General features: G+C 38.9%; 1 protein-coding gene across 2 annotated transcripts in view; it reads right to left on the bottom strand.

Moving 5' to 3' along the window:
- ALDH1A1 (aldehyde dehydrogenase 1 family member A1) overlaps positions 1 to 17,169 on the bottom strand; it is a 52,944-nt gene extending 35,775 nt beyond the window's left edge. The window contains exons 1-2 of one of the 2 annotated variants that reach the window (XM_051857372.2): positions 16,495 to 17,169; positions 1,817 to 1,921 (exon numbers count right to left, since the gene is read on the bottom strand). In XM_051857372.2, coding sequence (XP_051713332.1) covers positions 1,817 to 1,921; positions 16,495 to 16,545 — 156 coding nt within the window. In that variant the 5' untranslated portion in view covers positions 16,546 to 17,169. 2 annotated transcript variants of the gene reach the window in all.
- Between the last annotated feature and the right edge of the window lie 6,485 nt (positions 17,170 to 23,654).

Below are 23,654 nucleotides of genomic sequence, written 5' to 3'. Positions count from 1 at the left end.
CTTGGGCCCCTGCACCCTCATGAGAGACCAGGAAGAAACTCCTGGTTCCTGGCTTCAGATTGGCACAGCGCCAGCTCTAGTGGCCATTTGGGGAGTGAACCAACCGAAGGAAGACCTTTCTGTCTCTGTCTATAACTCTATCTGTCATAAATAAAAAATTAGACTATTTTACCTCCTATTAATTGTAAACTGCAAACAATCTTCAGTTTGACTTCTTAGCAGAATTTATACCTATAGAGACAGAGTGGAAGAGGATCTTAGGAGTTAACTCTGCCCTCTTCTTGCCCTTTATTATTTTTCTGATCTCATCAAGCTTGCTAGCAGAGGTGGGGAATATCCTGCCCATGGGTTGTATAAGGCCCACAAAATCATTTGTTCTGTTCCTGCCAAGGCAGCCACAGGTAGGACTGGAAATTCAATAAACCTACAGTAGGCTAATTTTTAAGATGATTTTTTTATGGCTCATGAATGAGGTTATAAATATCCCAATGGCCTTTGGCAGAAAAAAGATTTCCCACTCAAGCACTTAGAGGGACATTGGAGGTAATGTGTGGTCCTCTAGAAGTCTCTTGGAAAGTAATCGCTCATCTTTGTTGGATGTGAACAAACATCTTTCACTTCTGGGTATGGCTCACATGACACAGGACACAAATTAATTAGAGAGGCAAAGGGAGAAAGATATAGACAGAGAGAGATTTTACATCTGCTGGTTCATTCCTCAAATACCTCATGAGGTGGGATGGACAACATGGAAACCAGGAGCCAAGAACTCCACTTAAGTCCTCTCATGTGAGTGGTTGGGAGCTAATTACTTGAGCTACCACTTTCTGCCTCTCAGCATGCCCATTATATGAAGCCAGGGTCAGGAGTGAAGCTAGGACTTGGACCCAGGCACTCTGATACGTGATGTGTGCATCCTAACTGGCATCTTAACTGCTAGGCCAAATTCCCACCCCGGAAATACATATCCTTAATGTGTGGGTTCAGATAACCATTCTGAAGGCGTTTATTCTTTTCACACGCCAGGCTATTTAATATCACTGTATCATACTTTTACAGTAATCACAGGGTAGAACAGTAGTTCTACCAGCCACAGGTTATGGGGTCAGAAGGGCAGCACTGGAATGCAGATTTTATTGTTTATTAGCAATGTCACCTTGAGTAGATTACTCAGCTCTTCTCTTCTGTCATTTCATCATCATTTGCAAAAGAGACTAAAACAGTACCTTCCGCATGGGATGCTTTTAAGTATTAAATTGAAACAGACTTTAGAATTTTCTAAAAGTTTCTAAGTAAAAGCGAGTTCGTTTTTAATAATATGAGCTAGAGAATAACAAAATTTTAATTTTTTAACTTAAATCACCTAAAATTCATTTTTATGGTATTGATGATTTACTTTGATGATTTTAATAAAATAATTCAGTAATATATTGTTCTAGAAGTCCTATATTAGCTATTTTAATTTCATCCAGCAACTTTTTAAAATCAATTTTATATGAATAAAGGATTTGTTTCCTTTTCAAATTTGTGATCAACCCCTTCTTGTGCAACCTGTGTCGCAAATCTAAATGCTATTCCAATTGAAAAATAAGGAAAAATAGTGTGACAGAGGGTACAATAGCCAGGGCATAGGTTTACCATTATTATATGACTACTGCGTGTGCTTTATGTGCCAAGGACCCCTTAGGGAATTTCTCAGGCTGCCTTAGAAGCCATTTTTCATGGTCTGCCTTCTTGAACTTGTAGTAGAACTTGCACAACATGGTAAAAAACAAAGACACTTGGCTTAAAATGAAGCTCATATTTGGAAACTCACCTTATCTCCTTCTTCAATCAGGCATATTTGCTCCTCAGTGGCAGGATTAAGGACAGGGAATTTCTTGCCGCTCACTGAATCATGCCACTCATTGTTTATGAAGATCTGTAGGGACAGAGAAAGTAGGTTAAAAAAAGGCAGCAAATTTTGGAAATTTTTATAGGCTTAAACTGAAGCATGACTTGAATATAAAAGATGTATATCCCTTCCTCCTTTGAATGGTTTTCAGTTGTTTCTGACATTTTATAGAAACATGCAGAGTATATACATATATCTACATACTAAAATAAAGTAATGCTTTTAGTTTCATGAAGGTATTATACAGTCATTTCAACATTTATTTTTTTTATTTATTTTTTTTTTTAATTTTTTTTGACAGGCAGAGTGGACAGTGAGAGAGAGAGACAGAGAGAAAGGTCTTCCTTTGCCGTTGGTTCACCCTCCAATGGCCGCCGCTGCAGCCGGCGCACCACGCTGATCCGATGGCAGGAGCCAGGATCCAGGTGCTTTTCCTGGTCTCCCATGGGGTGCAGGGCCCAAGCACCTGGGCCATCCTCCACTGCACTCCCTGGCCATAGCAGAGAGCTGGCCTGGAAGAGGGGCAACCGGGACAGAATCCGGCGCCCCAACCGGGACTAGAACCCGGTGTGCCGGCGCCGCAAGGTGGAGGATTAGCCTATTGAGCCACGGCGCCGGCTTTCATTTCAACATTTAGAAATACAGACTGGAGGAAGTAACATAGAAAAATGATGCTTTTACATGAAATAACTATGAATTTGAGGCAAGAGTAGAAAATTTGATGTGTCCAACATAGTCTCAGCCCTCAAATGATGTTAGCCTTAGTAGACAATTTTTGATTAAATAAGTTAAAATTGAAATCAAAGAATCTGAAACCCACCAGCTACTCATGGATAAAATTATATTCTGAATATGAGTATACTATGATATTTACCATTTCTACAAAATGAGGTGGAGGATTAGCTTTTCTGTTGGCCTGTTCAGACCAACACAATTATTCCTATAGTAAAACATATCAAGCTATCTGTGTTCAGGAGTTCAAAAGAGTTGTAGTGCAAGCCTGGAACTGACAGGAAGATGTGAGAATGAATAAGTAGCAGAGGAAGGGGCCCAAAGCACTTCAAGTGAAGAGACTAGTCACACAAATATACACCAACCGCGGTATTAAGAAGATGGAAAGACTGAGAAAAATCCTTGTTTCTCCCAATCCAGTATTCAAATACAGGTGAGGACCATAGACTTTTTCATAATATCCCTCAAGAAAAGTGTTGGCATCTTAGTTCAGCTTGAAGATAAATTCAGATTAAAGTGCCGACTTGTCCAACGTCTCAGAGTGAATCAGCATTCCAGCTATCAGAAACACATTTTCTAGAGTCTCATAATTACTCTTAAAGAGTATGTTCTTTTCTGGACCCTGAGCTCTTACTGCTTAGTCTTTTCCTTCCCTAGGGATGGCTGGGAAACACTTTAATCAATGTGTCCAAGCTCACCTCTCCGTCCTCTCTAGATTTCTGCAGCTCTCAGTCCAAGCTCAAGTTCTAAGCATGTTTGTTCCATTCTTTCTTCTTTTCTCCTTCTCACATAGTCTTCTGTTAATGTTACATGTACTCCTTAGTCATCCTTTTGTGTCCCTTTGTTTTATACTGTTGTAGAAAATCTCTCCCGGTCCCCACCTCTACCTACCTAAAACATAATATTAACTTGTTAAAATAGTCCTCTACCAACTCAGCTCAATTGTTGTCTACACCTTACTCAGAACCCTTTTGTGGTTGTGTGTCAGGGAACTCCATCACTTGACACTTGAGGTGGTTTATGATTTGGCCTCAGGTTCTCCAGTGTTTTGTCCTATGATGCCCTCAGTTTATCCTTTGTTTTCACCTTATTTTTCTGCTTCAAACACTATGCCCTTTTTTTTCCCCCCACAACTTTATTCACATCGTTCTTCAGACTTGAATTTCACTATTTTCTTCTACCTCCACTTCAATCATGAGTTTGATGCAAGGATACTCCGGGAAAATGGTGGCCAATGTGTATTTTTTTTATCTGTTTTCTGTGAATGTTTTAGAGTATTCCTGTTTGTCATCTCTTCATGAAAATTTCACTGGTTGTTCCAGTTGAATTTAGCCTCCTTTCCAACCTAACAGGGGAATATCCTATTATTAAATCATTATTTTTTGCCCTGTTACAGCTGGATATCTACAAATATTGGGCCTTCAAGTTCCAAACAATACACATCATGGTACCATACTAGGATTTTTTTTTTCTTTTTTTCCTTTTTTTTTTTTTTTTTTTTTTTTTTTACAGGCAGAGTGGACAGTGAGATAAAGAGACAGAGAGAAAGGTCTTCCTTTACTGTTGGTTCACCCTCCAATCGCCGCTGCGGCCAACGCATAGCGCCAATCTGAAGCCAGGAGTCAGGCGCTTTTCTTGGTCTCCCGTGCGGGTGCAGGGCCCAAGCACTTGGCCATCCTCCACTGCCTTTCCAGGCCACAGCAGAGAGCTGGACTGGAAAAGGAGCAACCGGGACAGAATCCGGTTCCCCGATCAGGACTAGAACCCGCATACCAGGATTTTTAATTCAGTCTTTTGAAACTTGGCTCAGATTCTCTCACACTTGCTAATTCTTCCTTCCTTGTGTCCTGGGGATTGCATTGCCTTCTCAGATTTTCTATCAGTAAACTGAGAGAGCACAGTCTCACCCTGCCAGATACTTTCAGAATCCTTCTCTTCTATAGCACAATTTCACTAAAAGTATCAAGTTAAAAGAACATAGAAATTAATTGCAGCTTGTTAGGGTTATTATCAAATTTTCCAGCTTCTGTCTGAGTCCCCTTGTTGCTTAGGCAATACCTTAGGCTGTGCTGATTTGTGTTTCTAAGTACTCAATAAAATACTCCGATACACTATATCTTATTTTACACTATATCTTCATAATGTCTTTTGGCCAAAGAATTATTTCAATATGTACATGTCATCTAGTTTCACTGTTAGAATTTTGCATTTACGTTGTTCCTAAAACTCTCCCTTCATATCAAAGTCACTGAATGTTCTGTAAACAAGAACTGACCAAAGTAATAACACAATTTTATCTGGTAGTCTGCAGGCAACGGAAGAGAGTATCAGTAGATGATCCTAAGTTACCAACAACTGCTCTATTTTATTCGGTTTTGACTTTTAATATCAGAGAGCACTGTGAACCTTACTGGCTTTTGAACTTGTGATTGTAGTTATATAATCCTGAATTATCACTTTAATTTTAGCAGAAGTGTGTGTTTCAAATAATAAGTAAATGCTCTGAAAGGTACTGTGGGAAAATGTGGGATGAGTTAGCTCTCTGCTCTCAAGGGACTTATCATCTAACAAGAGGATATTTATATCAAGATCAGCAAGTAAAGAATAAAAGGTTGTAAGCAGGGATGGGGAACCTTCTTTCTGCCAAGAGCCATATGGATATTTATAACATCATTCACAGGCCATACAAAATTATCAACTTAAAATTTAGCCTGTTGTAGGTTTATTGAATTTTGAGTCCCACCTGTGGTTGTCTGGCAAGGCCAGGCCAAATGATTTTGTGGGCCTTACACAGCCTGTGGGCCAGATGTTCCCCACCCCTGGTTGTAAAGCAAAGCAGCCAGAGCAATGCTTTAGTCATTAAATTGCCTGGCAAGACTCATGGGAGAGAAGGGTGTCTGCTGGAGGAGTGAAGCCTTGAAGGATGGGATGGTAAGTGGAAAGAAGGGAAATAAGGATCAAAGAAAAGAACAGTCTTGAGATATTTGCAATGCAGTAAAGAGATCAATCCTGTTCAATAGTTCCAGTGGAAACAAGCCATAGGTAAAGTCTGACAATGAAATGAAGTCAGTTTGTGGAGTGAGAGGTGTGGATTATTCTAGAGCACGTGGATGTTCTAGGAATACTGATTTTAAAGTACCCAAATTAGTTTGAAGTAGTCCAATCAAAATCCAGGAGATTAGCCTAGATATGACTTTCATAATCCAACCATGGGTCCGAAGGGTCTAGAATAGAGTGATATAGCAGTATAGCCTGGGAAGTGTGAACGTGAACATATTGCCACAGACAGGGCTTTCTGCACAAAAACTGAATGAAGCTTAGATATTGTAATAATCAGGGCTGGTCTAAGGATTCCCCTGTCTTCCCTTTAGCTATGGGAAATTTATGTGCAGGAACTACCTCAAGTCTCTTTTCTTCTATCTTAATTCTATTAGCTTTGCTTTTGGCATTTGCCTTCCAGCTAACTGTGTGATTAAATGTTTTTGAATAGTCAGCCTTCCTGTAGTTATCTTAAGTGGTTATAGGGAGAAGTCTAGGCTAATATATGTGCATTGTAATAGTTCTGAAAACTATTTTACGCTGGTTGAAATAATATCATGGCAACAATTTCATTTTCCATTTGCTGTTTGTCTTTAGCAAGATGAAGGGAAAAGGAATGTTATGTTATAGAAGTAAAATATTCTTGAGTCTTGTTTAACTATCATGTTAGCTATATTCTAATTATGAATTTGGGACTCAGGATGCTTTTGAATAATATATATGTATAGTAAGCATCAGCATGAAGGTCACAATATTGATTGGACATAATAGTTAATGATGTATGTGCTTGAACTTTAAGTGCTTTTTTATTTGGAGAAACAATCAATTGGAAAGTGAAGGCAACCGAAAATCGATTTCTACTCTTTTAGATATGTGAGATTTTAAGGGAAATATCATATTACTTTTAATAAATAACTGCTGTTTCCTGGATGCAGTTCAGTGTGTAAGACTAAGTCATAATTTTGAAAAAAATGCCTTTCTAGAGTAAAAGTTATTATGTCTTAGATTTTTTTAAATAACACCACATTATATATATATATATGTGTATACATATGTGTATACACATATATATATATATGCCATTTACTCAAAATATTTCTGATTTGGATCAAACTGAATTTGACTAGTGGGCAAAATAAAGACCTACCAGCCCGTATATGGCTATAAAGTTTTGGAACCAATTTCCTAAAGCAGAGAGCCCCTTACTCACTCTAACAGGTTCCCTGATTCGCATTACTTGGCAGAGCAGCAATTGGGCCAGTGACTTTAGTTACGGTAAGGGAAGCCAGTACTTTCCTGGTGGCAGAGAGATTTTAAAAGAGCACTTTTTCAATGCAACTTGAATGCCTGAGTCATGGCACTGCAAGTAATGGAGCCGTAAATGTGGAGCGAGTAATGTCTGTTGTAAATGAGCAAACCTCTCTCAGTCCTAGTAACCAAACCAGTTTCAAAGGCCATGAGGAATGAAGGAAGACAAATGAAAGACAGGGAAGAGTATGAGACACGGAACCAAAGTCAGATGTGTGTGAAACATTTAAAAGAATCAAAGCTAGATTTCTGGCAACTGCTTTTTTATTTACTTATTTATCTTAAAAATTTTATTTATTGATTTGAGAGGTAGAGTTACAGAGAGGGAAAGACAAAAAGGTCTTCCTTCAGTTGGTTCACCCCCCCCCACCCCCAAATGGCTGCAATGACTGGAGCTGGGCTGACCCGAAGCTTCATCTGGGTCTCCCACTTGGGTGCAGGGGCCCAAGCACTTGGGCCATCTTCTACTGCTTTTCCAGGCCATAGCAGAGAGCTGGATTGGAAGAGGAGCAGCCGACAAAGTGGTACCCACATATTATACCCCAGCGCTGGCCTCTCTGGCAAGTACTTTCAACTGACAAGCCACGTCAGTGAAGCAAACTGTTAAGACCCAAAGTAGACATTGTGTACAACTCTGTGTCTTCTGTTGAGGAACATTTTTTTTCCCTTCATACTATTTGTTGAACTCATCTACTTAGTGTAGGGTTAACTATATGATATTTAAGTAAAGTAAAAATTGATCTTTGTAAGAATTAAGAGTGGGAATGTGAGAGGGAGGAAGAGGAAGGGTTGTCGCACAGGTGGGTGGGAAGAAAAGGTAGAAGTGTCACTTGTTCCTGAATCTGATTATATAAAATACATGAAATGTGTATAACTTAAATAAAATAATAAAGGAAATTAAAATATTTTGAACAAAAGACCTGAGGTAGGAAATATAAAAGGAAATTAAGGAGGAAATAACAGATGAGAAGGATATGTTTTACAGCACACAAAGGAATGAAAACAAAATAAGAGTGGCCAAAACAAAACAGGCAAAATAAAATATTACTTTCATTTTTGTCATATATCTATATGGTCTGACTTCAGTATGATGATACAGAGTTACTTCAAGAAGTTCAAGGACAAATGGGATTTAAAGATGCTAATTGAAAATGAATCTTGATGAAGAATGGGATAGGAGAGGGAGTGGGAGATGGGATGGTTGCAGGTGGGAGGGAGGTTATGGGGGGGAAAGCCACTCTAATCCAAAAGTTGTATTTTCAAAATTTATATTTATTAAATAAAAGTTGAAAAAAAATCAAACTTTAAAAAAATAAAGAAATATGGGACAGAGAAAGAAGTCAACATTGCCCTGGCTTTCCAGATTTTCCCTCCTAGATTCCATGAATATAAAAAATAAAATGTTTTATTTTTATGAGGAAAAAAAAAAGTATGCTTTTTTGGGGGCCAGCAGTAGGTTAATCCTCTGCCTATGGTGCCGGCATCCCATGTGGACGCTGGTTCTAGTCCCGGCTGCTCCTCTTCCAATCCAGCGCAGCTCTCTGCTACGGCCTGGGAAAGCAGTAGAAGATGGCCCAAGTCCTTGGGCCCCTACACCCTCATGGGAGACCTGGAAGAAGCTCCTGGCCCCTGACTTCTGATCAGCGCAGCTCCAGCCATTGTGGCCATTTGGGGAGTGAACCATGGGAAGGAAGACCTTTCTCCCTGTCTCTCTCTCTTCACTGTCTGTAACTCTATCTCTCAAATAAATAAAATCTTTTTTTTTTTTAAAAGACGCCTTTTTATGAACATTTTGAAGATTCTTCGGAAGCTCTTTTTTTTCTCTTTTGAAAAACCCCTTCAGTCTTTAAATGCAGTCGGGGACAAAGAAAAGATACCAGAGCACTTGTTTTGAGTCACACTGTCACTGTGTCATTCAGGTGACAAAGATGTTTGTCAGCAACTTTGTCACATATGTCCTCTGTCAAAGGACTAGGATATAGAAGCCTTGGAAAGCTCCTTCATATTTAATATTTAACAGTCAAGGTCCGATAACATGATCGCTTGTACTTAAGTACTCTTCCTTCTAAGGAAATACCGAATGTGGAACATAATTCCATTGTTTGTTATTTGCATTCCTTTAACTTCTAAAAAGGCATTGAACAGCAGCTGACATAGTCAGACAGTAGGGCCAAGGTAGAGGAGGTAGTGGGTCAGGCAAAGTTTTATGAGCTGTGATATTTGTATAAATTCCCAGCGAACAAATTTCCATCAACAATTCCAATATTCTAATAAATTGGTTAGAGATACTATAATATTACAAAACCAAATATTCAGAATACTTAACATGACTTCTAAGCAATGCTTCTAAGTTTGTGGAGACTTTTGACACATATACATGCACACACACACACTCAAAACATTAGAGGTTCATGACATTCAAATGTATGCAAATACAGTGGTACCCCCAAATCCATCAGGGGATATGTCACAAGACCCCACTGGATATCTGAAGCCATGGTTAGTACTGAACCTACATTCCCCATACCTCATACATACCTAAAGTTTAATTTATAGATTAGGCACAATAATAGATTACCAGTAAAACAGAACAATTATACTGTGATAAAAGTTGTATGAATATGATCTCTCACTCTTCCTCCTCCCAACAATTTACTGTACTTTCACCTTTTCACTTAAAGGAAGCACGTTATGGCTTTGGATGACAACTATTGATCTTTAGGGCCATTACTAAATAAAATAAAGGTTACCTATACACAAGCAGTTAGATACTGCAATAGTCGGTCTGATAACGTAAGTGGTTACTAAGTGACAAATAGACAGGTAGTAGGTATGCTGGACAAATGGATGATTAATCTCCTAGGTGGGATGGAGCAAGATATTGCAAGATTTCATCATACTACCAGAATGACTTTTCATTTAATATGTTCTGACTGTGGTTGGTTGACCATTGATAAGTAAAACTGCAGACACCAAACTCATGGATAAGAGGAGACTGCTATATTTACTTTCCTGATTTATTTATTTTTAATTAAGTAACTGTGAAGCAATCATTGCTCAAGTCCTTCTGTACAACGTTCCATGTTGTCTCTTGCATGTGGTAAATATGTAATATATCTCTTGGCCATAATGATAACAGCATCAAGAGAATCTGAACACTACCATCACCACCTCAAGCCAGATAATTTCTCTTTGAAGACAAATGCATATCTGTTTTACAATGTCTGAATTCCCATGAGGTTTCCTTTTGCTGATCTGGTCTATACCATCCATGTCTTTTCAGAAGTATTACCTTTGGATTTCTTGTCTAATGAGTCGTTTTTCAAATTCTTTAAGAGTGTCTTGCCTAGTCATCACATTATGGAAAATAGTGCCAAATTTAATAGATTGTCAATATATTAAAAGTCATAGGAACACTTTTAGGATTGAGAATCCTTTTGAAATGGGGATAATGTCTTCTCTTAGTTTATACAGTATTTATTTTAAGATTTTTGCTGATTAGGAGCCAAAGGATAAAACACAATAGAGCAGTCCTCAGAGATGAGCTAAAATATAGCCTTTTAAGTGAATGGTCATCTCCTATGAGGAAAATCAACAATGAGTTCCCCCTCTGGTCTGTGGCTATGATCTAGCTGGTTTCTCCGGGACTCTAGCCCTTCCTGAAGGGGAAGATAAATGATTCCGACTTGCTTGGACGAGAGTGAGTTTCTGAGAGAAACAGAAAGGCAGATTTTGAAGTAACCTTATGGTGGTTGCTCCAAGCTGACTCAAACTTTTAGACCATTGCTGCACTCCACATTTTGAGTTGTGCCAGCAAAACCTGGAAGACTTAGAAATGTAGAATCTCAGAGCCAGCCCAGACCTAATTCTTGCAATCAGAGTAAGGTAAATGCAGGAATCAGTATAAAAGCAGTTGTTAGGGACAAATATGAACTAGAGGATAATACCTTCCCATAGGATATGAGTTATTGACTTGGGACTTTTTGTTGATTAAGTTTTCTTGAGATTGAAGTGCTACTGGTTTTAAGATCTAGGGAAAAATGCCATTACGTGGAAAAGTATCAGACTAAAATGATAATATTCCAAAGCCATTGCGTTGTGTTTTGTCTTAAAAGCTGTGTGACCTTTAACAAATCAGTTATAGTCTCTGAACTCAGGTTCCTGAGCTTTAAAACAGAACTCTAGTAACATCTTTCGCTTTTCCCATGTAGTTAATTATAACCCCCAGATAAGATAAATAGATGAAATCATCTTTGAACTGTGAGAGGCAGTACAAGTAAAAATTTCACTTACATGAGGAACTGAATAATGTGTCCTTTAAAAATTATTTATTTGCTTATGGGAGAGGGAGAGAAGGGGAAAAATCTTTGATTTGCTGATTCATTTCCCAAATGCTTGCAACAACCAGGGTTGGACTAGGTGGAAATCGGGAGCCTAGAACTCAATCTGGGTCTCCCAAGTGGGTGGTAGGGAATCAAATACTTGAGCCAGCACTGCTGCCTTATTGTAGCAGGAAAGCCAGGATGAAGAGCAAAGCTAGAGCCGAACTCTCACACTCTGACAGGATACGAGGGCCTCCCAAAGGGTGATCCAACTGCTGGGCCAAACACCTGCCACGGGACCCGAATCATCTTAGAACATGGAGTTATTTGGGGAGAGAGTGTTAAAGAGAAGGGACTAAAATAGTTAATAAGTGCCAGGCCCTTTACCCAAACCACCTCATTAAAATTTTACAGTCACATTCCAAGGTGGTCATTATTATTCCAAATTCACAGATAGGGAACTGAAGCTCTAAGAACATTATCAGGTTGGCCAAGGTCATACCAATTAAATCAGTAGAAAAATTGGAAATTAAGCCATGTTTATCTTTCAAACAACTGCACCTTATAGCCATTAAGCTATATGTGACAGTTTCCAAACCCAAAGCAAACAAAATATTGCTTCAGTCAGAGTGACGTTCTTCTGACTAAAACAGTACCACAATAAAACCAGATTTTCCTTGAACCCAAGTCCTGAACTTTAAGTGCCCCTTCTTGATTTCCTCAAATACAATTCATCAGTCAATCTGGCCCCTCTTCTGTTGCCAATCTCACCCATGCTCTCCCTCCCTCCATGCCAGCCATGTTGGTCTTCTGGTAGATTTGTGAACCGAACACACTCTTGTCCACACTGCGTTTGCATGTGCTAATACAGCTAGATCTCGGCTCCTTCCCACTCTGTGGCCACTTGGTTCTTTGCCTCCCTCAGGCTTACCTGAAATGCCGCTCCCTGACAGGAATCATTCCCAACAACCTCACACAAAATAAGTCCTTCCCTTCTTGCTCCGAGTTTTCTCTTTTCTCCCTTTAATCTTTTATCCTAATTTGTGATTAACATATTCTCTTGCTTGTTTTCTGCCCTACATAACCCCATCCGGGAATATGAGCTCCATGAGCCAAGACTCAGACTAGTAAAAATCAGAGACAAGAAGGAAAAACAAATAGGAAGAAGTGTGTGTGTGGCGGGAGGCGAGGCAGGGTATTTGGAAATGCATGTGACCTGAATTTGTGTGCTGTAAGGATGTTTTAAAAAGATAATTGTGAGGAAAAACCAAATGCCTCAGAATATGCCCAGCACATAGTGTTCAATGACTTGTAACTCTTTTCTATCAAATCTTTAACCCAGTAGGGTAAAACACACCAGAAATCTAGGGACGTAATCTACTTGAACCAAACTGTATTCTATCAGAGTTAAAGAATGGGAGCTTACTTGGAATTGCGCACACCTCTGCCCTCACAGCCTCTCCCAACTCAATCCCAAATTTTGCATCAAAACTCAAAGCCTGTTTCTCTCCAAAGCTCCTCTGTTACTCTAAGTTGGTGGAAAACGTCCTCCTCTGGCCAGGGAACTTAAGCAGCAGCTAGCTCTCCTGGTCATGTTCCCCAAGGGATCAGGATGGGCAGATTAAAGAATAAAGAAGGGCTAACCAGGATTCCAGCAAAGTCCATGTCCCCAAGTGGTGGTACTAACAAGACACTTGTTAGTGCGAGGGCTCAGACTGTCACATTCAAAGTCCAGCTGTGTCACTTCCTGGCTGTCTAACTTTAAGCAAGCTGCAAAGCCACTCTATTCCTCATCAGTACGATGGAAATAGCAACCTCATAAGGCTATTGTGAAGGATTAAAGAAAATCATTGTGAAAAATGTAAACAGTCAGTGGCAAGGCAAACAGAATGAATTTGAGTTGCAATTTTTCCTGTGTGCGTGTGGTTATGTGTGAAATTTCATCAGCTGACAAAGGTCTTTTCTAGCATGAAAAACTGGTGTTGAATGAGTTAAGTTTAATAAGTCAGTTAATATTTTTGGATATGAACTCTGACAAAACTTGTCTTCTAGAATTTCCCATTTGTCTTTATGTTGTTGTTAAAAGTAGAAACGAGTGTTGTGAAAGGAGAATGGAAAACAAAGTTACCAAATCCTGTAAGAGAAAATTCTTGATCCCTGAAATCCTGGATAAACCTTCGGAACTTCGCTCCAAAGCAGTCTTTGTCAGGTGGGACATGACTGTGCAAGACACTGACAGAGAAACTAGGAGAAGAAAATGAAATGAGAGGAACACTTGTGGGAAACAGGTCTAGGGAAAAAAGTTGGGTAAAAGAAAATTCTGGAAACACTGGAAAGAATTGAGAAAAATAAATAGGACTAGGAAAACTAATGTTTATCAATTCCCATTTGTTAGGCTTATTTCAAGTGTTTTCTATGCATTATGTCCACTTAACAATTTCATCCAACAAAGGTGATAGGTACCTTTATAATCTCCAGTTTTACACATAAGGAAACTGAGGCAGAGAGCGGTGATATATAGTTTCCCAAGTGATCATAATACTTGGAAAAAAGCTCTTCATTTATAGCTTGGTAAAATGGGGGTGGGAGGTTGGCAGATTTTGGATTAATTCAGAATGAAAAAGGGGAGCAATAAGGAAAGGGATCAGATATCAGTTATATCAGTTCACGTGGATTTATAATGATGTTATTGAGGCATTAAATTACAAAAGCTCTTATAAAATTTTAGCAAGTTTTCCTTAAACTCTGATCTCCTTTATCTACCCCAACAAAGAAATAATCGAACAGCGTTAGAAAATAAGACATTAAAGGTTACACAGCAATGAATTCTTTTGTTTTGGGTGATGTTTTATTCATTTTTTTTCCGGTTTGGCTCTTTTACTATAGTTGTAATAATAAAGCTTTTGTTATTCAACTCTGATTGCCTTTTCCCTCCATCTTGCCCCAACAGCCAATATACTTCTAGCAATTACAAAGAAAGACACTGAAATATTAACAGAAAAATAATACAGGAGTTTAGGGACTGATCACAGAAGCTAATACCTCAGACACTAAACACCCTTGCTTACTTGTTCTGCAAGCAGGAAACTTAGCTAAGAACCATCACTTTTCCAACTCCTTTTGCAAGTGCAAATCCAACACCATTCTTCAGTGGAACACAGTAAAAAGAAAACGCAGAGGCATTTGAGAAAGCTCACCCATTTAGATTTAATTACATACATAACTGGTGTCCTCCCAAGTGTAAAAATGTTGTGACCAGTAAGACAAATAGTAAAATGCTATCTGAGTAGAACAGATCTGTATAGAAGATGCACAAGAAAACAACATTCACAAACCTCCATGTGGGTGTTTATATTCAGGAAAGTACTTAAACACAGAGCAAGTGTCTGCTCTTTGAATTTTGGCTTCTTTTAGACACTTCAGTCAGTCCTTTCACCCTGGAAGAGTGTTCTTATGTAATGACTTCACAATGAACAGGAGATTTCAATCTTGGAAGCATCTCTCTGTGTTAAGGGATGATGAGTACTGTGCCTGTTAGCTTTTAAGGAACATCTCGTTTTCTAGTGTGATTACTCACATGCTTAATTCATAAGTACTAAATGAAGCTTAATTCAGCACAAAGCTTATTTCACATTAGAGCTTCCTCAAGGTTCACGTGCAAGGAAGATTTTTGCAATGTTATGTAAAGCCAAGTTTAAAAGGTGTGCGAGGCGGGCATCCAAACTACCAAAATATCTAAGGAGAAGATATTTGGTTATTAGAGAAAAATAAGCTCATAATAAAAGTAGTGGAATAATGTAAACATGGTCAAGAATTTTATATCTTCATGAACTATTTTTAAAATGTACTTTGAACTGAAATTTCTTGCGAATGACAAACTTAGAGCAACAACATGAGAAAGACTGGCTGGAGTTTTGTGATATTTTGAGCATCCTTTTGCCATATGTACATTGTTTGAGAGCATGGGCTCACCACACTTTTTGTGTTCCTGTTTGTAATAAAATTAAGTAGGAAAAATTTTTCCCCATGGTAGAACTCTGAAAATAATACCTTAGTACACTTTATAACTGCTGGTCAATCATATTACAGCCACAATCTGACTGCAGACAGTCTCCTAAAGGAAGGAGCCAATCAGCTGAGCCACTTCCTCATTCACTGTGCTTGTGAAAATGAAAATGCAACAGATCTTAGAATTTCAGAAACCATCCCCGGGGTAAGGGTAGGGAAATGGATATACAATAACAGGGACTTCACTTTATCATGAAAGTACAGCGTTCTTATTTTCTCATTGGTTAATTCAAGAAGCAAAATGGCTCTCCCCTGAGTTGCAATAGATCATTTCCTACCTTACTTTCTGCATCACACCATAAAGCTAACTTTAAGTGAGTTTTGGTTGGACTGCTTTTGTATGTTTGTCTCATGGCTCTGTTCTGCAGTTCGGGGCTCTGACAGGGAAGCAGGCATGTAACAGTGAAACAGGCCAAGTTCAGAAAGATTCTCAGAACTACTCGAGCAGCATCCACTTCCTAGTTCTCCTGAGGATTGCGAATCCTGGATCTGGCTCCTGCTCCGACTTCTCTAAATATTTATCAGTTAACAATTACACATCAGTTCCCAGGGCAACAAATTTGGCTGAAGAAATAAATAAGCATGCCTTCTCTCCCCAAACATGCAAAATAACGCATGCCCATTTGAAGCCTTCTACAACAACTTCCATCTAATTAACAGATTTAGCTTTGATTTTAACATGTAATAAACATCTTTAAGAAGTTAGGTTATTTCAGTATATTCCATTTCTACTTTTAAAAAAAGTGTTTCCCATTTGTTTGCCTTTTTGCAGTAAGTTCCTCTAATGAGTATTTACTTCTCATATCAAATATATTATTTATACTAAAGTTAATAGAACTGCTTAGTAAAGACCCCTGAATAACGACCATTGAATCTTTTACACAGGAGAGAATTTTTTTTTTTACTTGAAAATATTTTCAGCAGAAAATTCAGGAAAAGTTGTTTGATATGATTTAGAATGCACTACTTGATCGGGGTAAACCCAGGCGTGCATTTTGCCAGTCTTTTGTTTTTGTATGAGTATTTGCAAAGGGCTCTTTGCACTAGTTTACTTAAATTGACCTTTTATGCTTTAAAAGGATGTAGTTTTTACAAACCCGAAGTAAAGCAGCAAATACAAGTTGTACTAACCTTGGTATATTGAATCTTCAAATTGGTGAGTGGGGTAGGTAAGTCTGCCATGCCTGAGGACGATTTTCCTGGTTCGGCTCCCAGAACACAGGTGACAGGCTCAGCAATTTGGTTCTGATAGAGCACTTGGCTTTATTTGTTCCTTTTTATCTGCACGGGCTAAGGTTTATTTGCATACTGGGATATGATTGGATGAATAAACTCGGAGCAAAAAAAAAGAAAACGACACTACTTATTTGTAACACCTAGGGCAGGAAGCCTTTGACTTTAAACTTAAATCCTTAAGAAACCAGCTTTCCAGCATGGAAGTTGCATCTGGAGACAGTGCACTATTTGCAGATGAATTAATTTACAAAGCTGAAACCTGTGATCAGGGTATGCAGAACAGCTGCTCTGGCCACTAAGGCCAGTTATTATTTCTTTTGACTTTTCAGGCTTTTTCTGCTGCTGCAATGTAACTTTCTGTTCTCTGAAAAAGACCTGGTATCAGAGAATTTGAGGACTGAAAAATGGTCTAAAAGGGCACATGTTCTCAAAAGAAGCTGCTGAAGACAGAACCCTTGCCAGGTGTTTTCAGGACCAGGCTGTTAGAAAATCAGCCCCTGAAAATCTGGGTTCTACAGCAAGAAAGTGCCCTGTCTAGACCCTACCCTGTCAGCTGTAAAACATCATATCACTCAAGGGTATTTTCAGTGCGAGCTAAGGAGACCTGCTGTGATTTCAAAAGCCCTAAGCGATCTTTATTTGCTATGTGGGAACAGAAGAGTCAGCAAGACTTTTAGGCAACTCTGAGTGCACTGTCATACACAGCCACCATGATTAGTAACACGGCGATGTCGTCTGTTAAAACTCATTTAAAATGAAAGTAACCTCTGGCTTTGGCAGTTGTCTGTATCAGTCACTGCTGTAGGCAGTTGTACAAAGAAAGAATTTAAGCAAGACTCCCAAATAATTCAAAGTCGTAGTGTTTCAAGCTGGGAACATTCAAAAAGGACAATTTTTAACTGTGGTACTCCCAGTTGAAGGACAATATGTTATTGTATTGAAGCTCGAGCAAAAGTTACAGCAGGAACAAGATAACATACTTTGAATGCTTTGATTATTAAGAATTAACAACATTTTTTTTCCAGTGAAAATTGCCAGCTCCCCTGCCAGTGGCATTTAGGTCGAGAAACTAAGAACCACTGAATAGTTTTTGCAAGTCAGGTGCCAAAATCTGTTTGTCTTTCTGCCCCCTCTCCGTATCCCCACTTTCTGGACATCGTGAGAGTGAGTAGCTTGCTCCCAGTTGGTCTCAAATCTAATAAGTACAAGACCAGGATTTCGTTGCAGGCCAGTCTGTATCTAAAACCTCGGCTCTTCCCATGTATTCTCCCAGTCTTCTCGATAGGGTTCCCAGATGGGCTCAAGAAGCCACTACAATGGTATATAGTCACCATCATTGGCCCTTAAGACTTTTTTTTTTTTTAATCTAAAGTAGGGTTTGGCAAGCTTTTTCTGTAAAGGTACAGAAAACAATTATTTCCTGTTTTCTGGACCAGATGGTTTTTGATACAACTCACTTGACTTTGCTTATGAGAAGCTTCAGACAATACATAGATTAATGGGTGTCTGTGTTTTGCAATCAAATTTTATTTACAAAAACAGGAGGCTGGCCAGATCTGGCTCATGGGCCGAGCCCCCTGTATGCTAAGCCCTGCCATTCACCAGGTGCTTCACTCCTCTGTGCCTCCTCGTTGAGAACCAGATAGAAAGTGCTATGCTCTTTCAAGATTTCTCTCTCTCTCCCAGTTCCATTCTGTTTGGGAAAATCTAATTGTTTTTTCTTTCAAAAATGTGTTTTGAGTTAAATGCACAATTACACAACAGCTGTTACATAACTTGCAAAGCAGTGCTTCAGCCATGCCCAAACAGCTGTGTTTTGCTACTGTCTTCTCCCAGCTTCGCAGTTGTTTGTGGACACAAACACTGGTTTATTTGATGTCCGGTTAGTGAAAGCTCAAGGGTTCATAGCATACTTGGCGTGTTGTATCATTCCTTGGATGAGCACATCCTTGACTGCTTTGTATTGACCAATTATCTAAGAACAGTCCCTTTATGTCAGGTATTACCAAACAGAGGCAAAGGAACGGACTTGGAGACAGATTTCAACACCTGCCCGATTAAGTCCAACAAATATTTACTAAGCATCAGTTATGCGTCAGTGATTCTCAAATCTGAACTTCACTTGCAGACCAATCTTTTCTTTCTGGAAACTACAGGGGCTGCATTTATATTTTTGAGGTAAGCATTGCCCTCACCTGAGAGTTTTCCTCGTAGAATCACATATTCCTGGGGATGGTTACCGGGGTCAGAGGCTTAATGAGACCACTTTCCTCCCTCACAGAGAGGAAAATGGCTTTAGTGAGAACAGCAGGGCCAATGAGACCACTGAGGTCCACGACAATGTTGGACTCAGCGTTGTGTATTTTTCTTGTATGAGGTGAATTCAAGGAATTAATGAAAAATCAGAAAAGGAATTTATTTTGGTGCAAAACTTTTTGAAATCCATGCTGTTTTTCATTTTATTTATTTTCCATGAATTTTTTTGAAAACTCCCTTTATATTAGGAGTATGCAGTGGGGGAGTGGCTGGTGCTTTAACTTGGGGGAAATAGCCAAAAGTGTTTAATCATTTCTTTCCTAGGGACAAGCTAGATTGCACACACACATACTTGAGGGAGGGAGAGTGATAAGAAATATAACAGAATAATGTAGTCAGCTCTTGAGTGTGACTGCTTCCAGCCCTTTGTGACAGCTGTCAGAATATCAAAAAACCTACTAACCATGACTTCAATCATTACTGAAACTACTCTCTCGTCTTAAACAAACTTCTCCAGAATTCCATTCAAGCCTTAATCAGTAAAAACACAAAAGATTATTTACAGGAGTAAATGAAATTAAAAAAAATATCAAACATTCGGGGCTGGTGCTGTGGTGCATCGGGTTAAAGCCCCAGTCTGCAGCGCCAGCATCCCATATGGGTGCCAGTTCGAGTCCTGGCTGCTCCACTTCTGATCCAGCTCTCTGCTATGGCCTGGGAAAGAAGAAGATGGCCCAAGTCTTTGGGCCCCTGCACCCACGTGGGAGACCTGGAAGAAGCTCCTAGCTCCTGGCTTCGGACCATCTCAGCTCTGGCCATTACTGTCATTTAGGGGATGAACCAGCAGATGCAAGACCCCCCCACCCCCACCCGGCTCTACCTCTCTCTATAACTCTGTATTTCAAATAAATAAAATAAATCTTTAAAAATATCAAACATTTTCACAAAACTTAACTTTATGGTGAAATAAAAAGCCTCTGTGATGGGCTGAATGCTTATATCCCCTCGATATATGTATGCTGAAATCTGGAATCCCAATGTGATGGCATTCGGAGGAGGGGAGTTAGGGAGGTGATTAGGCTGTGATGATGGAGCCCTCAAGAATGGGATTAGTGCCCTTATCTGGGCTTTAATAATTTGGCAAAAGTGGACCTTGTATGTGTAGAGACAGAGAATATGTGCTTGATGGGGAAGTTAGTGATAAAAATGAAAGTGGAAGGCAGAACTTGAGCATGTGAGCAAATATGCTTGTGGGCTACTTTCTGTTCATTAGCCAGTCTTCAGCAATTAGCAAGAATTCCTCCCCTCTGATCTCTCTGGCCCCTCACATACCCTATCATTGTTTTCTTCTTTCTCATCTGTTACCGAGAGATGGTAGATGCCCCTCTTGGCTGATGCAATCAGAACACAACTTATTTAGGGACATCACTAAGACAAACAATAGATTAAAGACACTAGAAGATAATAATTTTAGTTTAATGATTTTTTGCTAAGCCTTATAGGCCAAGGCCATTTCTTTTGTAAGTGGTTCTGCTTCTTCGAATTTGAAATAATTTTGCAAAAATAGCACTCAGTGTGTTGCCTACAGTTTCCAGTATATTTTCATAAGATGGAGAGAGAAATTAAAGGCACTGCAACATCAGTAAGGCAGTCTGAATGTAGACTGCTTTTCCCCACCTTTTCATAACTGTCTTTAGGTACTGATTACCCAACAATGTATTCAACAACTTGATAATATTGAGTGACTACAATGCATTTAGTTCAGTTTTCTTTGTAATAAGTCTCCTATTTACTTTAATAAATCAGTAGTCTAGATAACAATTTAATTACATATAATTATATAATTTAATGTAATTGTGTATGTAAGTAACAAGTTCAAATGAATACTAAGATTTTGGAGCATAGAGATTTGAATATAGGTAAACAGACTAGATTGTGCCCTAAAATGACACATGGGTGTCATTAGTTTTTGGATTTCTTTCCCTTTTTTTTTTTTTTTGCTTTTTTAAAGCCATAACCTTTTATGATTTATTTATTTCAGCAAGAGTTTGCTGGTGATGAATTATATCAGGGTGTGTGTGTGTGTGTGTGTGTGTATTTGGTCTAAAGATATCTTTTCTTTTTAACCTTAAGTATTGTAGTATATTTTGGCTGGATCAAGAATTCCTGGTTGGCAGTTTATTTTAGCTCTTTGGACATACAATTGGACAATTCCAGGACCATCTTGTTCCCATCACTTCTGTCATGCCATCAACTGTCAATCTAATGATTGCTTCTTTGAAATATATCGTCCTTTTTTGGTTGTTGCTGTTGTTACCAAAATTGTTTTCTTCTTTTTATTCCTCTGCTTTACCAAGATGTCCCTATGGTTGGATTTTTTGTTTATTTAGCCTGTATTATGTTCATAGGTCTTCAAAATCTGAATCTTTATACCACTCATAAGTTGGTAAAAGTTCTCAGATATGACTCCTGTTGTATTTTCCTCTCCTTTTTTCTGGGACTCCATCTATATTTTAGCCTATCGTGTCATTGTACCCTTTAGTTATTCATCCTCTCATCCATTTTTATCATTTTGTCTCTCTATGCTTTATTATGGAAGCTTTCTTTTAATTTATTTTTTCTTTATCTGCATCAAATTCTTGTTAAGTATCCAGTGAATTCTTAGCCTAGGTCACTTTTTTAACTCAAGAATAATTTCCTTCTTCTTCTTTTTCAGTTTGTAAGTCTCTTCTGAAATTTTCAATTCTGACTTTTGAACACATATGTTTTAAAGTCTGTGCCTGTCATTCCAATTTGCTGAGCCCCTCCATTTCTCTTTATATTATCCATTGTCCTTCAGGTTTATGTTCACGTTTTCTTCTAACTCTGCTAGACATTATGTGCTAGTCATTGGACTGAAAAATTTGATTAATGGCAGGCATTATGGTATAGAAGGTAAACCACCACTTGGGATGCCCACATCCCATATCTGAGTAATGCGGTTTAGGCTTAACTGCTGCTTCTGATCTAGCTTTCTATAATGCACACCCTGGCAGGCAGCAAGTGATGCTCAGGTACTTGGATCATTATAATCCATGACAGAAACGTGGATGGAGTTCTGAGATCTTGGCCTCAACCTGGTCCAGCCCTGGCTTTGTGGTCATGTGGGTAGTGAACCAGTGATTACAGGATCTCTGTCCACCTTTCTCTATCTGTCTCTCTTGCTGTCTCTTTCTCTCTTCTCTTTCTTTCTCTCTCTCTACCTGTCTCTCTCTCTGTTACTCTGCCTTTCAAAAAATGAAAACAAATAAATTTTAAAAATTAAAATTTGCTTTTGAAAATTAATCAAGGATGACATCAGCATTCTTTTCCCAAAGAGTATGTATATTTCCTCACGCCAACTCTTCATATCTTCAGCTCTTCCAAAACAGTGATAGGCCCTAGCGTTCTGGGATCAAAGTTAGAGTCTTCTATCAAAATTATCCCAGCCTCTTTCTTTATGCTCTGAGCACTTTTATGCTCTGTGTACTTGTTAAATGTGTGACACAGTCTGAGATCTCCTTCCTGTCCTAAAATCTGGTCTGACAGTGCTTCACTATCTGATTAGCAATTTTATGTCTTTGTGATTTTTTAATATAAATATTATATATAATTATTCTAGTTGTTCTTTAATGGGGACTCCAGTGCAATTACTTGTTCCATGATTACCAGAATCAGAAGTTGGGAAAAATCTCCTTCTTTTACAAAAGATTTATTTGTTAATTTGAAAGGCAGAAAGAGAGAGGGAAACAGACGGACAGATATTTTCCATCTGTTGGTTCACCCCCAAATGGCCAGAACAGCCAAGTTTGGGCCAGGCTGAAGCCAGGAACCAGAAACTCCATCTAGGTCTCTCACATGAGTGGATGGGCCCAAGTACTTTGGCCATGTTCCACTGTCTTCCCAGGCCATTAGCAGGGAGCTGGATTGGAAGCAGAGCAGCCAGGACTTGAACCAGTACTCTGATATGGGATATTGCAAGTGGGAACATGACCTGCTGTGCCACAAACCTGTCTCCTCTAAATTTTTCTTGATGAAAAATTTGTTAAATTTTTTTTCTGTCAGTCGTTTGTAAGGATCTTGTTTGCTTTTTCATAGTATTCTCATTTTTATTATGGCATGTTTAAATATATTTTATTTTATTTTTTAGGGGATTCATTTTGATAACAAAAGGGGATTCCCAACCTTCCCAAGTATTTGGAGATTTCTTAGCTGTCATTTCCATTAGACATATATTAAAACTCTTAAATAAAAAATCTTTAAAAGTAAAAAGTGGGGGGAAGGCTGGTGCTGTGGCACAGTAGGTTAATCCTCCTCCTGCGGCACCGGCATCCCATATGGCTGCCAGTTCTAGTCCTGGCTGCTCCTCTTCCCATCCAGCTCTCTGCTATGGCCTGGGAAAGCAGTAGAAGATGGCCCAAGGCCTCCCTGCACCGTGTGGAAGACCTGGAAGAAGGTCCTGGCTCCTGGATTTGGAGAGGCGCAGCTCCAGCCGTTGCAGCCATTTGGGGAGTGAGCCAAAGGTTCTGAAGACCTTTCTCTCTGTCTCTCCCTCTCACTGTCTGTAGCTCTACCTCTCAAATAAATAAATAAAAAATCTTTAAAAAGTATATTCTTTGAATATACTTCAAAATTCTCATATTTTGAGCTATCTGTGTTTCTTCCTAGATAAGTTTCTTAAATCTATATTCTATTTACTTACTCTATTCAGCTGTTTTAAATTTGCTGTTTAGGTCATCTTTTGAGTTTTAATTTCAGTGACTTTTTTCCCTAGAGCTTTA

The sequence above is a fragment of the Oryctolagus cuniculus genome, chromosome 1 (assembly GCF_964237555.1).
Source record: "Oryctolagus cuniculus chromosome 1, mOryCun1.1, whole genome shotgun sequence".
Classification (NCBI taxonomy): domain Eukaryota; kingdom Metazoa; phylum Chordata; class Mammalia; order Lagomorpha; family Leporidae; genus Oryctolagus; species Oryctolagus cuniculus.
The sequence above is the reverse complement of the archived record's forward strand: the minus strand, read 5'-3'. Positions and strand labels throughout refer to the sequence as shown.